Source organism: Schistocerca gregaria, chromosome X (assembly GCF_023897955.1).
Source record: "Schistocerca gregaria isolate iqSchGreg1 chromosome X, iqSchGreg1.2, whole genome shotgun sequence".
Classification (NCBI taxonomy): Eukaryota; Metazoa; Arthropoda; class Insecta; order Orthoptera; family Acrididae; genus Schistocerca; species Schistocerca gregaria.
The window spans coordinates 256,663,235-256,679,541 of record NC_064931.1 but is presented as its reverse complement, the minus strand read 5'-3'; the positions used below and the strand labels follow the sequence as shown (position 1 = coordinate 256,679,541).

Here is a 16,307-nt window from a genome sequence, read left to right as displayed (position 1 = left end):
GTTATCGATGACAGTGCCACAAAAGCAGAGTTGCTGAACATGGTTTTCTGAAGTTCCTTCACCAAACCGGAAGAAGAAAGTTTTACAGAATTCAAATCAAAAACAGCTGCCAACACGAGTAACTTAGAGAAACAGACATACATGGTGCACAGAATCAGCTTAAAACACTTAATAAACGCAAACCTTCAGGTCCAGATAGTATAAAAATCAGGTTCCTTTCAGTATTACTGATACAATAGCCCCAACTGTACTTAGCAATCATATATAACCACTCGCTCAGAGAGAGATCTGTTCATAAGACTGGAAAGTTGCACAGATCACACCAATATTCAAGAAAGGAAAAAGGGACAATCCACTGAACTACACACCTGTATCATTTACATCAATTTGCTAAGCTTTTGGAACATATACTGTGCTTGAACACAACGGTTGCTTCATCAGGAAAGAGGGAAGGAGAGGAAAAGATGAAAGGATGTGGGTTTTAAGGGAGAGGGTAAGGAGTCATTCCAATCCAGGGAGTGGAAAGACTTACCTTAGGGAGGAAAAAGGACAGGTACACACACACACACACACACACACACACACACACACACACACACACACACACACACATCCATCCGCACATACAGTCACAAGCAGACATTTGTAAATGCAAAGAGTTTGGGCAGAGATGTCAGTCGAGGTGGAAGTACAGAGGCAAAGATGTTGTTGAAAGACAGGTGAGTTATGAGCGGCGGCAACTTGAAATTAGCATAGGTTCAGGCCTGGTGGGTAACGGGAAGAAAGGATATACTGAAGGGCGAGTTCCCATCTCCGGAGTTCTGACAGGTTGGTGTTAGTGGGAAGTATCCAGATAACCCAGACGGTGTAACACTGTGCCAAGATGTGCTGGCCGTGCACCAAGGCATGTTTAGCCACAGGGTGGTCCTCATTACCAACAAACACTGTCTGCCTGTGTTCATTCATGTGAATGGACAGTTTGTTGCTGGTCATTCCAACATAGAAAGATTCACAGTGTAGGCAGGTCAGTTGGTAAATCACGTGGGTGCTTTCACACGTGGCTCTGCCTTTGATCATTTCCCTCTATTATATTCGTATCATTAATTTGAACCCAACAATTACGTTTGTTATTGTCACTGTTGCATTTCGAAATCTTTTCTGTCATCTTATTTCTCTTTCTGTTTTTGCAAGTAGTTTCACTTCGTATTCACCTTCTCCTTTTTATCGTAATCTACCATACAATTTTATGCCACCTATATATATTCAATAATACGTAACCCACTTCCAAACCATAACCAAAAAAGTTTTTTTTCCACTTTCAACACTACTGCTGCTATAAAATCCACCGTTTCCAGTTCACAAACAGTTCCTTTCACCTATTTAACAACCATTTCAGGTAGTTCTAATAAATTTCGCTTTATTTCCATTTCCGTTTTTACCACATCACTGATCATTTTTAGCCACTTCCCACAGGTTTTAATGTCATTATTTCTTCATCATACAATTGTTAACCTCATTTTCATAATCTGCCACCACAAAACCACTCCTTTTAATACATTTACACGCAGTTTTTTCGAAATTTTCCCGTATTTCTCCACCCTTTAATGTGTTTTGGTGGCAACACAACCACCTAATCTTTGTGCACATCATTGTCTACCAACCCAAGTTCATCACAGGATCAACATAGCCCAGCTTTTACCAACACTTTTTCGCCTTTTTCACTCCTTTTTTCACACCAGATCTCCAGTTGCGTTTTAGTTCACCTTTATCTCTCCCCATATATTTTTATTTTCATTTTTACTTCAGCCTCATGTTACACTTTCCACCTTCTAATACCATGTCACCCTCACAACACCCCAACAACGACCCCATTAAGTTTTATTTACATTCCCTCCGCAAACATGCCTTTGCCCTAGCCAGATTACGCTCCCATATTTTATTTTCTCAGGCTTGTCTGTCATTTGGCATTACCCCCGAAGGCCTCACACTTAAAAGTTCCCATCTCTAGCTGTAACCCTTCTTTCCATCAGTCCCTATACCAGTTCCAAACTGAACAATCCATTGCCCTCACCCACCTAATCCTTCACCTACACATCGACTCAGCCAATGAACACACCTGTCAACTCCTATCCTTAATAAATGTCCTCAATCTTTCCTCTCCAACACCCACACTGGCTGTTCACAGCATCCTCCTACAGGCCAACTGCAAATTAGAACAGCATGCCACCCTCCACCTCAAAAAACTATCCACCTCCGGAAAGGTAACTCACTCACCCTTCACAACCTTTCCAGCAAACCTCAACCTCCTCTCATTGCACACAGACCCAGACTCTCCCATCTACTCAATCTCCCACTTCCAGCTCCACTCCCGCCAAAACCTCAAAATTACAATCAACACCATTTGGAACCACACCACCCTAATTCAGTAGTTAAACTTTCCTCCAAACCTCTCTCCCAATCCAAAACCTCTGTCCTATCCAAAGGCCCCACCTTCAGCCCCACTCCCAGATTCAACCAAACAGCCTTTGTCAAAGATTTACTGTCCTACACTCATACTCTCTGCTGGAAATATCACTTTGCCACGAAGAAAAATGATCCTAATCCAACTCCCCAAGACACTATCCAAATTAAACCCTGCCTGGAACGGTTCCGTCCTCTATCACAGCGGGACCCGCCTCCTCTTCCTCAAAATCACCCTCTCCAAACCTTCCAGGAATTTCTGACTTCCAGCCTCGCCTCTCAATCCTTCTTAAAAAACCTTAATCCTACTCCAACATCACCACTGCTGAAGCCCAGGCTATCCGTGATCTGAAGGCTGACCGATCCATTGTCATTCTTCCGGCGGACAAGGTTTCCATGACCATGGTACTTGATCGTCGGGAGTACGTGGCTGAGCGACTGCGTCAGCTATCAGACAACACTACATACAAAGTTTGCCAAGGTAATCCCATTCCTGATGTTCAGGCAGAGCTTCAAGGAATCCTCAGAACCTTAGACCCCCTACAAAACCTTTCACCTGACTCCATCAACCTCCTGACCCCACCGACACCCCGCACCCCTACCTTCTACCTTCTTCCTAAAATTCAAAAACCCAAACATCTCGGCCACCCCATTGTAGCTGGTTACACAAGCCCCCCACAGACCGTATCTCTGCCTACGCAGATCAACACCTTCAACCCATTACATGCAGTCTCCCATCCTTCATCAAAGACACCAAACACTTTCTCGAACGCCTGGAATCCTTACCCAATCTGTTACCCCCAGAAACCATCCTTGTAACCATTGATGCCACTTCCTTATACACAAATATTCCACACGTTCAGGGCCTTGCTGCGATGGAGCACTTCCTTTCACGCCGATCACCTGCCACCCTACCTAAAACCTCTTTCCTCATTACCTTAGCCAGCTTCATCCTGACCAACAACTACTTCACTTTCGAAGGCCAGACATACCAACAATTAAAGGGAACAGCCATGGGTACCAGGATGGCCCCTTCGTACGCCAACCTATTCATGGGTTGCTTAGAGGAAGCCTTCTTGGTTACCCAAGCCTGGCAACCCAAAGTTTGGTACAGATTTATTGATGACATTTTCATGATCTGGACTCACAGTGAAGAAGAACTCCAGAATTTCCTCTCCAACCTCAACTCCTTTGGTTCCATCAGATTCACCTGGTCCTACTCCAAATCCCATGCCACTTTCCTTGACGTTGACCTCCATCTGTCCAATGGCCAGCTTCACACGTCCGTCCACATCAAACCCACCAACAAGCAACAGTACCTCCATTATGACAGCTGCCACCCATTCCACATCAAATGGTCCCTTCCTTACAGCCTAGGTCTTGGTGGCAAACGAATCTGCTCCAGTCCGGAATCCCTGAACCATTACACCAACAATCTGAAAACAGCTTTCGCATCCCGCAACTACTCCTCCCGACCTGGTACAGAACCAAATAACCAGAGCCACTTCCTCATCCCCCCAAACCCAGAACCTCCCACAGAAGAACCCCAAAAGTGCCTCAGTTGGGACAGGATACTTTCCAGGACTGGATCAGACTCTGAATGCGGCTCTCCAGCAGGGATACGACTTCCTCAAATCCTGTGCTGAAATGAGATCCATCCTTCATGAAATCCTCACCACTCCAGCAAGAGTGTCCTTCCGCCGTCCACATAACCTCTTGGTCCAGCCCTATGAAATCCCCAAACCACCTTCCCTACCCTCTGGCTCCTACCCTTGTAACAGCCCCCGGTGTAAAACCTGTCCCATGCGCCTTCCCACCACCACCTACTCCAGTCCTGTAACCCCGAAGGTGTACCCGATCAAAGGCAGAGCCATGTGTGATAGCACCCACGTGATATACCAACTGACCTGCCTACACTGTGAAGCTTTCTATGTGCGAATGACCAGCAGCAAACTGTCCATTCGCATGAATGGACACAGGCGGACAGTGTTTGTTGGTAATGAGGATCACCCTGTGGTTAGACACGTCTTGGTGCACGGCCAGCACATCTTGGCACAGTGTTACACCGTCCAGGTTATCTGGATACTTCCCACTAACACCAACCTGTCAGAACTCCGAAAATGGGAACTTGCCCTTCAGTATATCCTCTCTTCCCGTTACCCACCAGGCCTGAACCTATGCTAATTTCAAGTTGCGCTGCTCATACCTCACCTGTCATTCAACAACATCTTTGCCTCTGTACTTCCGCCTCGACTGACATCTCTGCCCAAACTTTTTGCCTTTACAAATGTCTGCTTGTGTCTGTGTATGTGCAGATGGTTTTGTGTGTGTGTGTGTGTGTGTGTGTGTGTGTGTGTGTGTGTGTGTGTGTGTGTGTGTGTGTGTGCGCGCACGCGCGCTCCCGAGCGAGTGTATACCTGTCCTTTTTTCCCAAGGTAAGTCCTTCCGCTCCCGGGATTGGAATGACTCCTTACCCTCTCCCTTAAAACCCACATCCTTTCGTCTTTTCCTCTCCTTCCCTCTTTCCTGATGAAGCAACCATTGGTTGCGAAAGCTTGAATTTTGTTTGTATGTTTATGTTTGTGTGTCTATCAACATGCCAGCGCTTTCGTTTGGTAAGTTACATCATCTTTGTTTTTAGATATCTTTTTTCCACGTGGAATGTTTCCCTCCCACTGCATTCTATGAACCTGCCTCAGTGCTGTAGGATACTGCAATGTTTATTTCGATTAAGTGTGTGCATCACAGTCAGACAGTCCACTAACAATTTGGTACATATTAATTGTTGCAGTCTGAGCACTGTCCATTAAAAATGTTATCAATTGGGTGTCCTACTAGCCTACTGTACACAAGTTGGAATATTAACTATTAAAATTAGATTGAAATACTAAATAATGACTCCAGTTCATTATTGCCGTTCGTACATTTTTAGAAATTTACACTGAAATCTTCACAAACTACTAACTTCTTGTCTGACAGGTAGCTCAATAATGCATCTACATTTCTCATAAAAGTTGAAAGTTTTCTACAGGGAATCTGCAGACTCTTACATTCAGAAGACAAGTATTCTGCATTCAAAACTCACAAGCACATGTTCCTAAATTCTGACATACACATTAACTGTTTGTTTGAATATTGTTGACTTTGTACCCAGCTTAACCATATGCTGCAACTCCCCCTTTTTTCAAGTTAGCTCTAGACGAAAAAGATGTTACTCTATAATCGCTGATATTAAACTTCTCCACACTGTGCATTTACAGTACAGAGAAAGGCACAGAATATCTATCACTTTAGAAATTTCTGTATCTTCTAGGCATGCAAGAAGCTCATCTATGTTGTTTTCAACACCCAAATGTTCTGATGAGTCAAATTAATTTTATTCTTGTGGAAACTGTTACATATGTTATGGGCCTGTTCTGTTCTAATTTCTTTCAAGGCTGTCTGTGTATAACTTGACTCTAACCTAAAAAATGTGCCCCTCTGACTCCAGTAATCAAAGGGATTTTGTCTTGTGTGCTTATGGCCTACATCACGCTTTCTGCAATATGCTCAGTTAATCCGTCCTCCTCCTTCCTACTGATATGCAGGCCATGATTTGTGTATCCTCATCTCCTAACTGCAGCAACAGGCACAGCACGGATGTGAGATTGTTTCAGTCAAAAGCAATCCACTAAGCTCTTTCTTTACACAGCTAACTGCTGTATTAACCCTGGGCTGGTCATGGTGCAGTAAAACCTCCAAAAGCATCATACAAGTGCATGCTGCTCCTATTTCCTCTAAGTCACATTTAACACTATACTCTTAAAATGTTCCTGATGCTCTTCATCAAAACCGCTGTACAAGGCCCCTATATTTTATCACATGGCTAACACTGACAATAGGTTTTACAATGCTTGTGATCTGGTATTCTATACATAGATTTTCCTGGAGCATTTGGCCTACACCCCTTCCAACACTGCTACCTAGCAGTGGAACTCTCTACTTTCTGCAGTGTAGTGTCTGAGACACTACACTGACAATCATCAGCCGCATTCAATTAGAAAGAACTGACTAAATGTGTTGTAAAATATTTCAGAACAAATGAAGATTTATGTCGGACCGAGATTCTAACTAAGATTTGCCATTTGTTGTGAGCAGTTGCCTTAACCACTTAGACTATCCAAGAACGCTTCCAAGAGCAGCCCAAATTTCCATTTGTCCTGATGTCTATTATAAAATGTGCTTGCACTGTATTACCAAGATTTTCACATAGGGAAAGGTACTGTTTTCTCTTGTTATCGCATTCTATGACACAAAATACTGCAGTGTTGTATATAGTGTGAACACATGGGAGAGTACACACCAGAACAAATGGAGATTTGGAAGCATGCTCGGATAGCCAAAGCAGTTAAGACGGCCGCATGCAATAAGCGGGAAATCTGAGTTCAAGTCCTGGTCCAACACAAATTCTCATCTGTTCTGAAATATTCCACAGCCGATGCAGAACTATAATCACAATTTGTGAGTTAATTTTTTTTCTTTGTACTTGACTTTTCTACTGACCTAGCCTTTAACTTGTACCAATGTATAAGATGCCCTCTGTTTTGTTCAAAAACTGGTTGAGGCTCCTCTCCTATTTCAGGTAATAAGTCATACTGATTGCTAACCATAACCTGAAATGTGACTTCTGAGGGTTTCCTGTTTGCTTATTACTTTGTGCATTTTCCCAGCTCCCATTATCTCTTTTCTCTTCAACATATCTAATGCAAAATATGCTATTGCTAATTCTGTGTGAAAGGCACCACTCTTCCTTCCCTGTTTCATGATTCACTTTTTTCAACTAAATAATCTACAACTACATGGGAGAGCCTCATCTGACACTTTTCTTGGTTTCTGCACTACAATCACCCAGGGAAACATCAACCCACAGTCCTGACATGCTTCTTCCATACTAACCAACCTACTGCAACATCAGCATTTGTCACATGATGTGACTTTTACAGTAAACTAAACAGTCAACACACTTAAAAATGCGAGAATGTCATCACCACATTGATGTTTGTAAGTTTTAGGTAGCAGGAAATGAATGAAAACTAAAATGCACAATACTTTTAACAACAATCTTAAACAGACACTACCAGGAAATTATGACTAACATTGTAATGTATCCAAACAACACATAACGAGTAGATGGCAGGTGGACATTAACACTAGAATTTAAACACACCACAGATATTCACTAAACATAGGTTTCAATAACGAAAGACATAGCTCAGGTTATTCTGGTTTCTCGTGACACTCTGTCAATGACCAAACAAACACATGACCATTAGTGCTGCCCTTGTTTGTGTATATTCAATAGCTGCTAACCATCTTATTCTGTATGGAGGTCACACACACTTGAGATATATTCTAGGATGGGCTCCGTGAATCTTTCATAAGTTATCCCCTTTACACAGTGACTACATTTTCCTAGTATCCTATCACTGAAACCACCATATGCATACAGGAATGCTGCGAGGGCTAGAAGTGACGATTTCGAACAAGCACTTATTTCAGCCTTTTTGGACACTAAGCTATCTGGCAGGGGAGGCATACAGAACAACACAACTGCTATACGATGGCTAATATTATGTTCCATTGGATTCAGTTGGGTGGTCTGGATGGCCAAATAATTTGCTCAAAGTGTCAAGAATGCTCTTCAAACCAACTGTGAACAAGTGTGGCCCAGTGACATTGCACATTGTCATCCATAAAAGTTCCATCATTGTTTGGGAACATGAAGTCCATGAATGGCTGCAAATGGTTCCCAAGTAATCGAACATAACCATTTCCAGTCAATGATCTGTTCAGTTGGATCAGAGGAGCTTGTCCACTCCACATAAATGCAGCCTACACCCATATGATGCCACCACCAGCTTGCATAGTGCCATGTTAACAACTCAGGTCCACGGCTTCGTGGAGCCTGTGCCACATTCAAACCCTACCATCAGGTCTTACCAACTGAAATCAGGTCTCAACCAACTACGTCACGGTTTTCCAGCCATCTACAGTTCAACCGATATCGTCATGAGCCCAGGAGAGGCACTGCATGCAATGACATGCTGTTAGCAAAGGCACTTGCATCGGTTGTTTGTTGCCATAGCCCATTTACGCCAAATTTCGACACAGTGTCCTAAAAAATATGTTCGTTGTATGTTCAATGATGATTTCTGTGGTTATTTCACACAGTGTTACTTGTCTGTTAGCAGTGATAACTCTATGCAAATGCTGCTGCTCTTGGTTGTTAAGTGAAGGCCATCAGCCACTGTGCTGTCCACGATTACAGGTAATGTCTGAAATTTGGTATTCGCAGAAAACTCTTGACACTGTGGATCTCAGAATATTGAATTCCATAATGATTTCTGATGTGGAATGTCCCATGCATCTAGCGCCAATTATCATTCAGCATTCAAAGTCTATTAATTGCTATCATGCGGCCATAATCACGTCACAAAGTATTTTCAAATGACCGACCAGATTACAAATGACAGTTCCACCAATGCACTGCCCTTTTATACTTGTATACTATCGCCATCTGTATGTGCATTGGGTGGAGAAATGTAGGGTCCCCCTGAATAGGTCAGGCGTGCACTACACGCCGGAAGCGGCTACGAGGGTAGCGGAGTACGTGTGGAGTGCACATGGGGTTTTTTTAGGTTAGAGAATTCCCTCCCTAGGCCCGACAAGACGCCTCCTGAGACGCGGCAAGGCAGGAGTAGGCAAAATGCAACAAGGAATAACAATATTAATGTGCTAATAGTAAACTGCAGGAGCGTCTATAGAAAGGTCCCAGAACTGCTCTCATTAATAAACGGTCACAACGCCCATATAGTACTAGGAACAGAAAGTTGGCTGAAACCAGACGTAAACAGTAATGAAATCCTAAACTCTTATTGGAATGTATACCGCAGAGATAGGCTGGACAGTGAAGGGGAAGGCGTGTTTATAGCGATAAGAACTGCAATAGTATCGAAGGAAATTGACGGAGATTCGAATTGTGAAATGATCTGGGTGAAGGTCATGGTTAAAGCAGGCTCAGACATGGTAATTGGATGTCTCTATAGGCCCCCGGGCTCAGCAGCTGTTGTGGCTCAGCACCTGAAGAATAATTTGGAAAATATTTCGAGTAGATTTCCCCACCATGTTATAGTTCTGGGTGGAGATTTTAATTTGCCGGATATAGACTGGGAGACTCAAACGTTCATAACGGGTGGAAGGGACAAAGAATCCAGTGAAATATTTTTAAGTGCTTTATCTGAAAACTACCTTGAGCAGTTAAACAGAAAACCGACTCGTGGCGATAACATATTAGACCTTCTGGTGACAAACAGACCCGAACTATTTGAAACAGTTAACGCAGAACAGGGAATCAGCGATCATAAAGCGGTTACTGCATCGATGATTTCAGCCGTAAATAGAAATATTAAAAAAGGTAGGAAGATTTTTCTGTTTAGCAAAAGTGACAAAAAGCAGATTACAGAGTACCTGACGGCTCAACACAAAAGTTTTGTCTCAAGTGCAGATAGTGTTGAGTATCAGTGGACAAAGTTCAAAACCATGGTACAATACGCGTTAGATGAGTATGTGCCAAGCAAGATCGTAAGAGATGGGAAAGAGCCACCGTGGTACAACAACCGAGTTAGAAAACTGCTGCGGAAGCAAAGGGAACTTCACAGTAAACATAAACATAGCCAAAGCCTTGCAGACAAACAAAAATTACGCGAAGCGAAATGTAGTGTGAGGAGGGTTATGCGAGAGCCTTTCAATGAATTCGAAAGTAAAGTTCTATGTACTGACTTGGCAGAAAATCCTAAGAAATTTTGGTCCTATGTCAAAGCGGTAGGTGGATCAAAACAAAATGTCCAGACACTCTGTGACCAAAATGGTACTGAAACAGAGGATGACAGACTAAAGGCCGAAATACTAAATGTCTTCTTCCAAAGCTGTTTCACAGAGGAAGACTGCACTGTGCTTCCTTCTCTAGACTGTCGCACAGTTGACAAAATGGTAGATATCGAAGTAGACGATAGAGGGATAGAGAAACAATTAAAATCGCTCAAAAGAGGAAAGGCCACTGGTCCTGATGGGATACCAGTTCGATTTTACACAGAGTATGCGAAGGAACTTGCCCCCCTTCTTGCAGCGGTGTACCGTAGGTCTCTAGAAGAGCGAAGCGTTCCAAAGGATTGGAAAAGGGCACAGGTCATCCCTGTTTTCAAGAAGGGACGTCGAACAGATGTGCAGAACTATAGACCTATATCTCTAACGTCGATCAGTTGTAGAATTTTGGAACACGTATAGTGTTCGAGTATAATGTCTTTTCTGGAGACTAGAAATCTACTCTGTGGGAATCAGCATGGGTTTCGGAAAGGACGGTCGTGTGAAACCCAGCTCGCGCTATTCGTCCACGAGACTCAGAGGGCCTTAGACACGGGTTCACAGGTAGATGCCGTGTTTCTTGACTTCCGTAAGGCGTTTGACACAGTTCCCCACAGTCGTTTAATGAACAAAGTAAGAGCATACGGACTATCAGATCAATTGTGTGATTGGATTGAGAAGTTCCTAGATAACAGAACGCAGCATGTCATTCTCAATGGAGAGAAGTCTTCCGAAGTAAGAGTGATTTCAGGTGTGCCGCAGGGGAGTGTGATAGGACCGTTGCTATTCACAATATACATAAATGACCTGGTGGATGACATCGGAAGTTCACTGCGGCTTTTTGCAGATGATGCTGTGGTGTATCGAGAGGTTGCAACAATGGAAAATTGTACTGAAATGCAGGAGGATCTGCAGCGAATTGACGAATGGTGCACGGAATGGCAATTGAATCTCAATGTAGACAAGTGTAATGTGATGCGAATACATAGAAAGATAGGTCCCTTATCATTTAGCTACAAAATAGCAGGTCAGCAACTGGAAGCAGTTAATTCCATAAATTATCTGGGAGTATGCATTAGGAGTGATTTAAAATGGAATGATCATATAAAGTTGATCGTCAGTAAAGCAGATGCCAGACTGAGATTCATTGGAAGAATCCTAAGGAAATGCAATCCGACAACAAAGGAAGTGGGTTACAGTACGCTTGTTCGCCGACTGCTTGAATACTGCTCAGCAGTGTGGGATCCGTACCAGATAGGGTTGATAGAAGAGATAGAGAAGGTCCAACGGAGAGCAGCGCGCTTCGTTACAGGATCATTTAGTAATTGTGAAAGCGTTACGGAGATGATAGATAAACTCCAGTGGAAGACTCTGCAGAAGAGACGCTCAGTAGCTCGGTACGGGCTTTTGTTAAAGTTTCGAGAACATACCTTCACCGAAGAGTCAAGCAGTATATTGCTCCCTCCTACGTATGTCTCGCGAAGAGACCATGAGGATAAAATCAGAGAGATTAGAGCCCACACAGAAGCATACCGACAATCCTTCTTTCCACGTACAATACGAGACTGGAATAGAAGGGAGAACCGATAGAGGTACTCAGGGTACCCTCCGGCACACACCGTCAGGTGGCTTGCGGAGTATGGATGTAGATGTAGATGTAGATGCATATCGCTATCCCATGGCTTTTGTTACCTAATCGAATTGCTCTGTTTCTCCTGACTTATCATTTTTCTCTCTTTTGTTAGAATATCAGCACATAGATCTACAAGTGACAGCTGTAATATATACAGGAGATGTGAATTAAAAACTGATGAAATATTACTGCGAAGTGAGTAGACCTATGAATTCCTATTCCACAGAAATATCTGCTATTCTGGTACAATAATATTTAAAATAAACAGGGAAATACTTTATAGCATTCGTAACTGTCTGAAAACGTGCTCTGTATTATTTTTTGAACCACTGTTAAAACTGATGAAAGTATTTACAGTGTGGATGGTCTATATTTGAAGAGAGCATCCATACCTCCTCTTCTTTCTCATTTTCAATAACCACATTTTTGACATCTTGTCAGAAAATACAATAGAGAACGTAGTTTTGTTTCACACACTGCAAGTAATCCACTGAACTAGCTATGTGGAAACAGCGACAGGGATAAAGGTTCCTGGTGAGAAACGAGATGCTTGCATGACCAGTGAACATGTGTCGGTAGCAAGGCTGCTTTGTAAAGGCACAAGGCTCCCAGCTAGGAGTGAGCTGTGAGCAGTGAGATGTGGCATGCCAGCAGCGAACTGCAAGGTGACAGCAGTGAGGCTGCACCATAAACGTACCCTTGAGAACAATATTCTTGAAACAGCTTCACGGAAAAGTTTGTTCTTAGGGAATAAATATGAATCAAATTGCATATTTAAGCTCATTTTTTATACATTCCTAAAATCCTGAGAATTATGCAAGCAATTCACACAGTAAATTAGTCATAGTATAAGTAAAAATGCTTTCATAATCAGGAATTATTTTCACAAAAATAGTCATGCATATTAAACAAAAATAATAACTGGCAGCAGACAACCTTTTTATGACTTGCATACAATTATCATCACTTTATGTCATTTTTCAAAACATCAAATCACGTATCTCTGATATTTCCAAGTGAGTAAAAGAAAAATGATTTAAAATATTTTTTGACTTACTTGTCCCATTAACCATTTTTTCTGCTAGTTCTTTCCCTTTCACACTTTTCGGTGTGACATTCAGAACAGCACCAGCTGGAGATGGCATTGACTCTTCATTTGTCATTTTTTTTGGAAGTAAAGTCTTAAGTGTCTTTGGCAACACTTTCTCGGTGAAAGAAGTTCCTTGAGTCGCTGATACCAACTCAGCTCTGAAAGAGGATTACTGTTTATTGACTGACACAGTGTACTAACATCAATTTACTGTACTTATTCACCTACTCTGGCACTAATGGACATGTATTACGAAAAATGAACACTATACAAGAAAGTCTGCTATATGAAGTATAGTTCACTGCAATGGAATATTTAATCACTGGCTTCTCAGGTATTCACTTAATGTTAAACAGCCCCTATTCATTTGTTATTAGTTTGTTTATGATGAGGTATTTTTGTAGAATAGCTGCTATAACAGATGTGAAACAAAGTGAGAAATTTTGCCAAAAATAGCTGAATGAATGACAAGAAAGATACATGTAGTAAGTACATTGCAGTAACTTTTAAATGCAGTTGTATACTTATAAAGAAAGCAATCACCAAGTTGCACAATATTTGCCACCAATATCGTTTTCTATGTTCAGCTTTTAGAGTACCTCTGTGGTGTCACCGCCAGACACCACACTTGCTAGGTGGTAGCCTTTAAATCGGCCGGTAGTATACGTCAGACGCGCGTGTCGCCACTATCAGTGATTGCAGACTGAGCGCCGCCACACGGCAGGTCTAGAGAGACTTCCTAGCACTCGCCCAGTTGTACAGCCGACTTTGCTAGCGATGGTTCACTGACTTCTACGCTCTCATTTGCCGAGACAATAGTTAGCATAGCCTTCAGCTACGTTATTTACTACGACCTAGCAAGGCGCCAGTGTCCGTACTATTGATATTGTGAATCATGTACCATAAAGAGCGACATTCTCCATTAATGGATTAAAGTTAAGTATTCCACCAGCTACGTCCGTTTTTCTGAATTCTAATTCCCTTGTCATGTTCCAGACCTTACGCCAGCCTGTGTGAGCTAAAACACGTGCATTTCGGCCTCCTTTAGCAATACGGTTGGCTCTCCTGCCAACCACAACATTGGCGACGAGAGTAAAAGTGTTCTTATCTAAATTGCCCTGATTTACTTGTGTAATGGCTTCGCCACAATCTCCAGATGTACTGTCCGAATTTTATCACTTACAGAATCAGCAGATGCAGGCCTTACTGGATGCCCTTGGACAGCTCGTCCAGGGTCAAGGTGCGATGCAAAACGATGCGGCAGCAGCCGCTTCACCGCTAACGCAGCCACAACACGCTGTTGCACCAACTTTTCGACCTTTTGATGCAGCACTGGAAAGCTGGACGGAGTGGTCACGCCAATTTGGGTTCCATCGCGCCGCCTACAGAATTCAAGGTAACAAGCGGCAGCCTTTTTTGTTATCGTCCGTAGGGGTGACCACGTACCGTGTGATAGTCAAATTATTTCCCCGACGTGACGTAGCAACTCTGTCCTACGAAGAAATTTTGTCTGCATTAGATGCATATTTCAAAGAATCAGTCAATGTAGTTGCGAAACAGTATACCTTCTTTCATGCAAAACGTATGGCAGGTCAGACTAATCGGGAGAGGGTTGCAACCTTGCAAGGCCTTACTAGGGATTGTGCTTTGGAGTGTGAATGTGGATTCCGTTATTCAGATACTATGGTACGTGATGCAATTGCACAGAACGTTTCTGATGTTCGTATAAGGGAACAGATTTTGAAACTAGTAAATTCCTTCCTTCAGCAAGTGATGGACATATTGGATCAGCAGGACACACTTGACTTTGCTCAGGAATCATTTGAAACTTCGCCAGCAGTATGTCAGGTTATCTGGCCCGCCGGGCGAGCTGCACGGAGCAGTAAAGAGCCCTCGCGCCCAGCCGCGCCGATGCTGCCAGGCTCTCAGCCACGTGTGCCGCACCAGCACGCAAATGCAGTGATCAAATCATGCCCGCGGTGTGCTACTAAACATTCGCGTGCGAATTGCCCATCACGCCAAGCTATTTGCTTTTGTTGTAATAAAAAAGGACATGTTCAGAGTGTTTGCCAGAAAAAGCTCAGATCGGAAGCTCAAAACCGTTCCAGGCCCTTTGCTTCGCGCTGGAATCGGAATCAAACCAAGGGTACTCAGGCTCGCGAAGCTTCGCCCATGAAAATTCATGTAGTTCATTCCACTCCGCGCAGTGCCACTATCTCTAACAGTGACTGTTCATCCCAAAAATAGTGTGCGTCGACATCGCCGGAACTCCCGTCAAGTCACAAGTGATTCTGTACCAGTGTCAGTTCAAGTTGCACGAGACAGTCGCTCTTGTCGTCAGCAGGACAATAAACTTTTTGTGGACTTGGACATTAACGGCAAAGTGATACCATTCCAGCTCGATACCGGTGCTGCAGTTTCACTGATCAATCGAGACACTTACAAACTGCTGGGCACACCTCTGTTGCGTGCCTCAAATGTTACGTTAAATAGTTACTCCGGACAAGATATCCCTGTGTTACGACAGTGCAGCCTTCTGGCAACATACAAAGGACAAACAAAACTTGTGTCATTTTTAGTCATTTGTTCTTCTTCTGCAGTGAACTTGTTTGGTTTCGATTTATTTCAGTTGTTTAACTTGTCTATAGTCAATCAGGTCCTATCAGTGAACCAGATGGTGCCTTCAGACAGCGTTTCTCGTCTATGTGAAGAACTTGCAGACATTTTTGCATCGGGCCTCGGTTGCGCTAAGAACTATAAAGCATATTTGGAACTGAAAGAAAACGTGCAACCGAAATTTTTCAGAGCGGGCAATGTTCCCCACACCTTGCGGGATGAGGTCGCAAAAACATTACACGATTTGGAATCACAAGGTGTGATTGAACGTGTGCAGGCTTCTCTCTGGGCATCATCCTTAGTAATTTTGCCGAAACATTCTGGAAAGTTGAGACTGTGTGGACTTCAAGGCAACAGTGAATCCACAACCAGTGATTGCAACTTTTCCTTTACCCCGCCTGGAAGATCTTTTTGACAAACTGTGTCTGGGTAAAAATTTTGCGAAGTTGGACCTAGCAGATGCGTACTTGCAAATACCGGTGGACGAAGAATCCCAGCGTGTTTTGGTGGTTAACACGCATCTTGGGTTGTATCAATTCAAACGACTGCCATTCGGGTGTGCATCCGCCCCTGCATTGTTTCAGCAATATCTACAAACTGTTTGTGCGT

The 16,307-nt window shown here is 43.1% G+C and overlaps 1 protein-coding gene across 4 annotated transcripts in view; it reads right to left on the bottom strand.

The window, feature by feature from the left end:
* LOC126297610 (uncharacterized) overlaps window positions 1-16,307 on the bottom strand; it is a 261,978-nt gene that overhangs the window by 171,301 nt on the left and 74,370 nt on the right. For all 4 annotated transcript variants that reach the window (XM_049988614.1, XM_049988615.1, XM_049988616.1 and 1 more), the window contains exon 10: window positions 13,050-13,240. In XM_049988614.1, coding sequence (XP_049844571.1) covers window positions 13,050-13,240 — 191 coding nt within the window. The remainder of the gene's footprint in view (window positions 1-13,049; window positions 13,241-16,307) is intronic.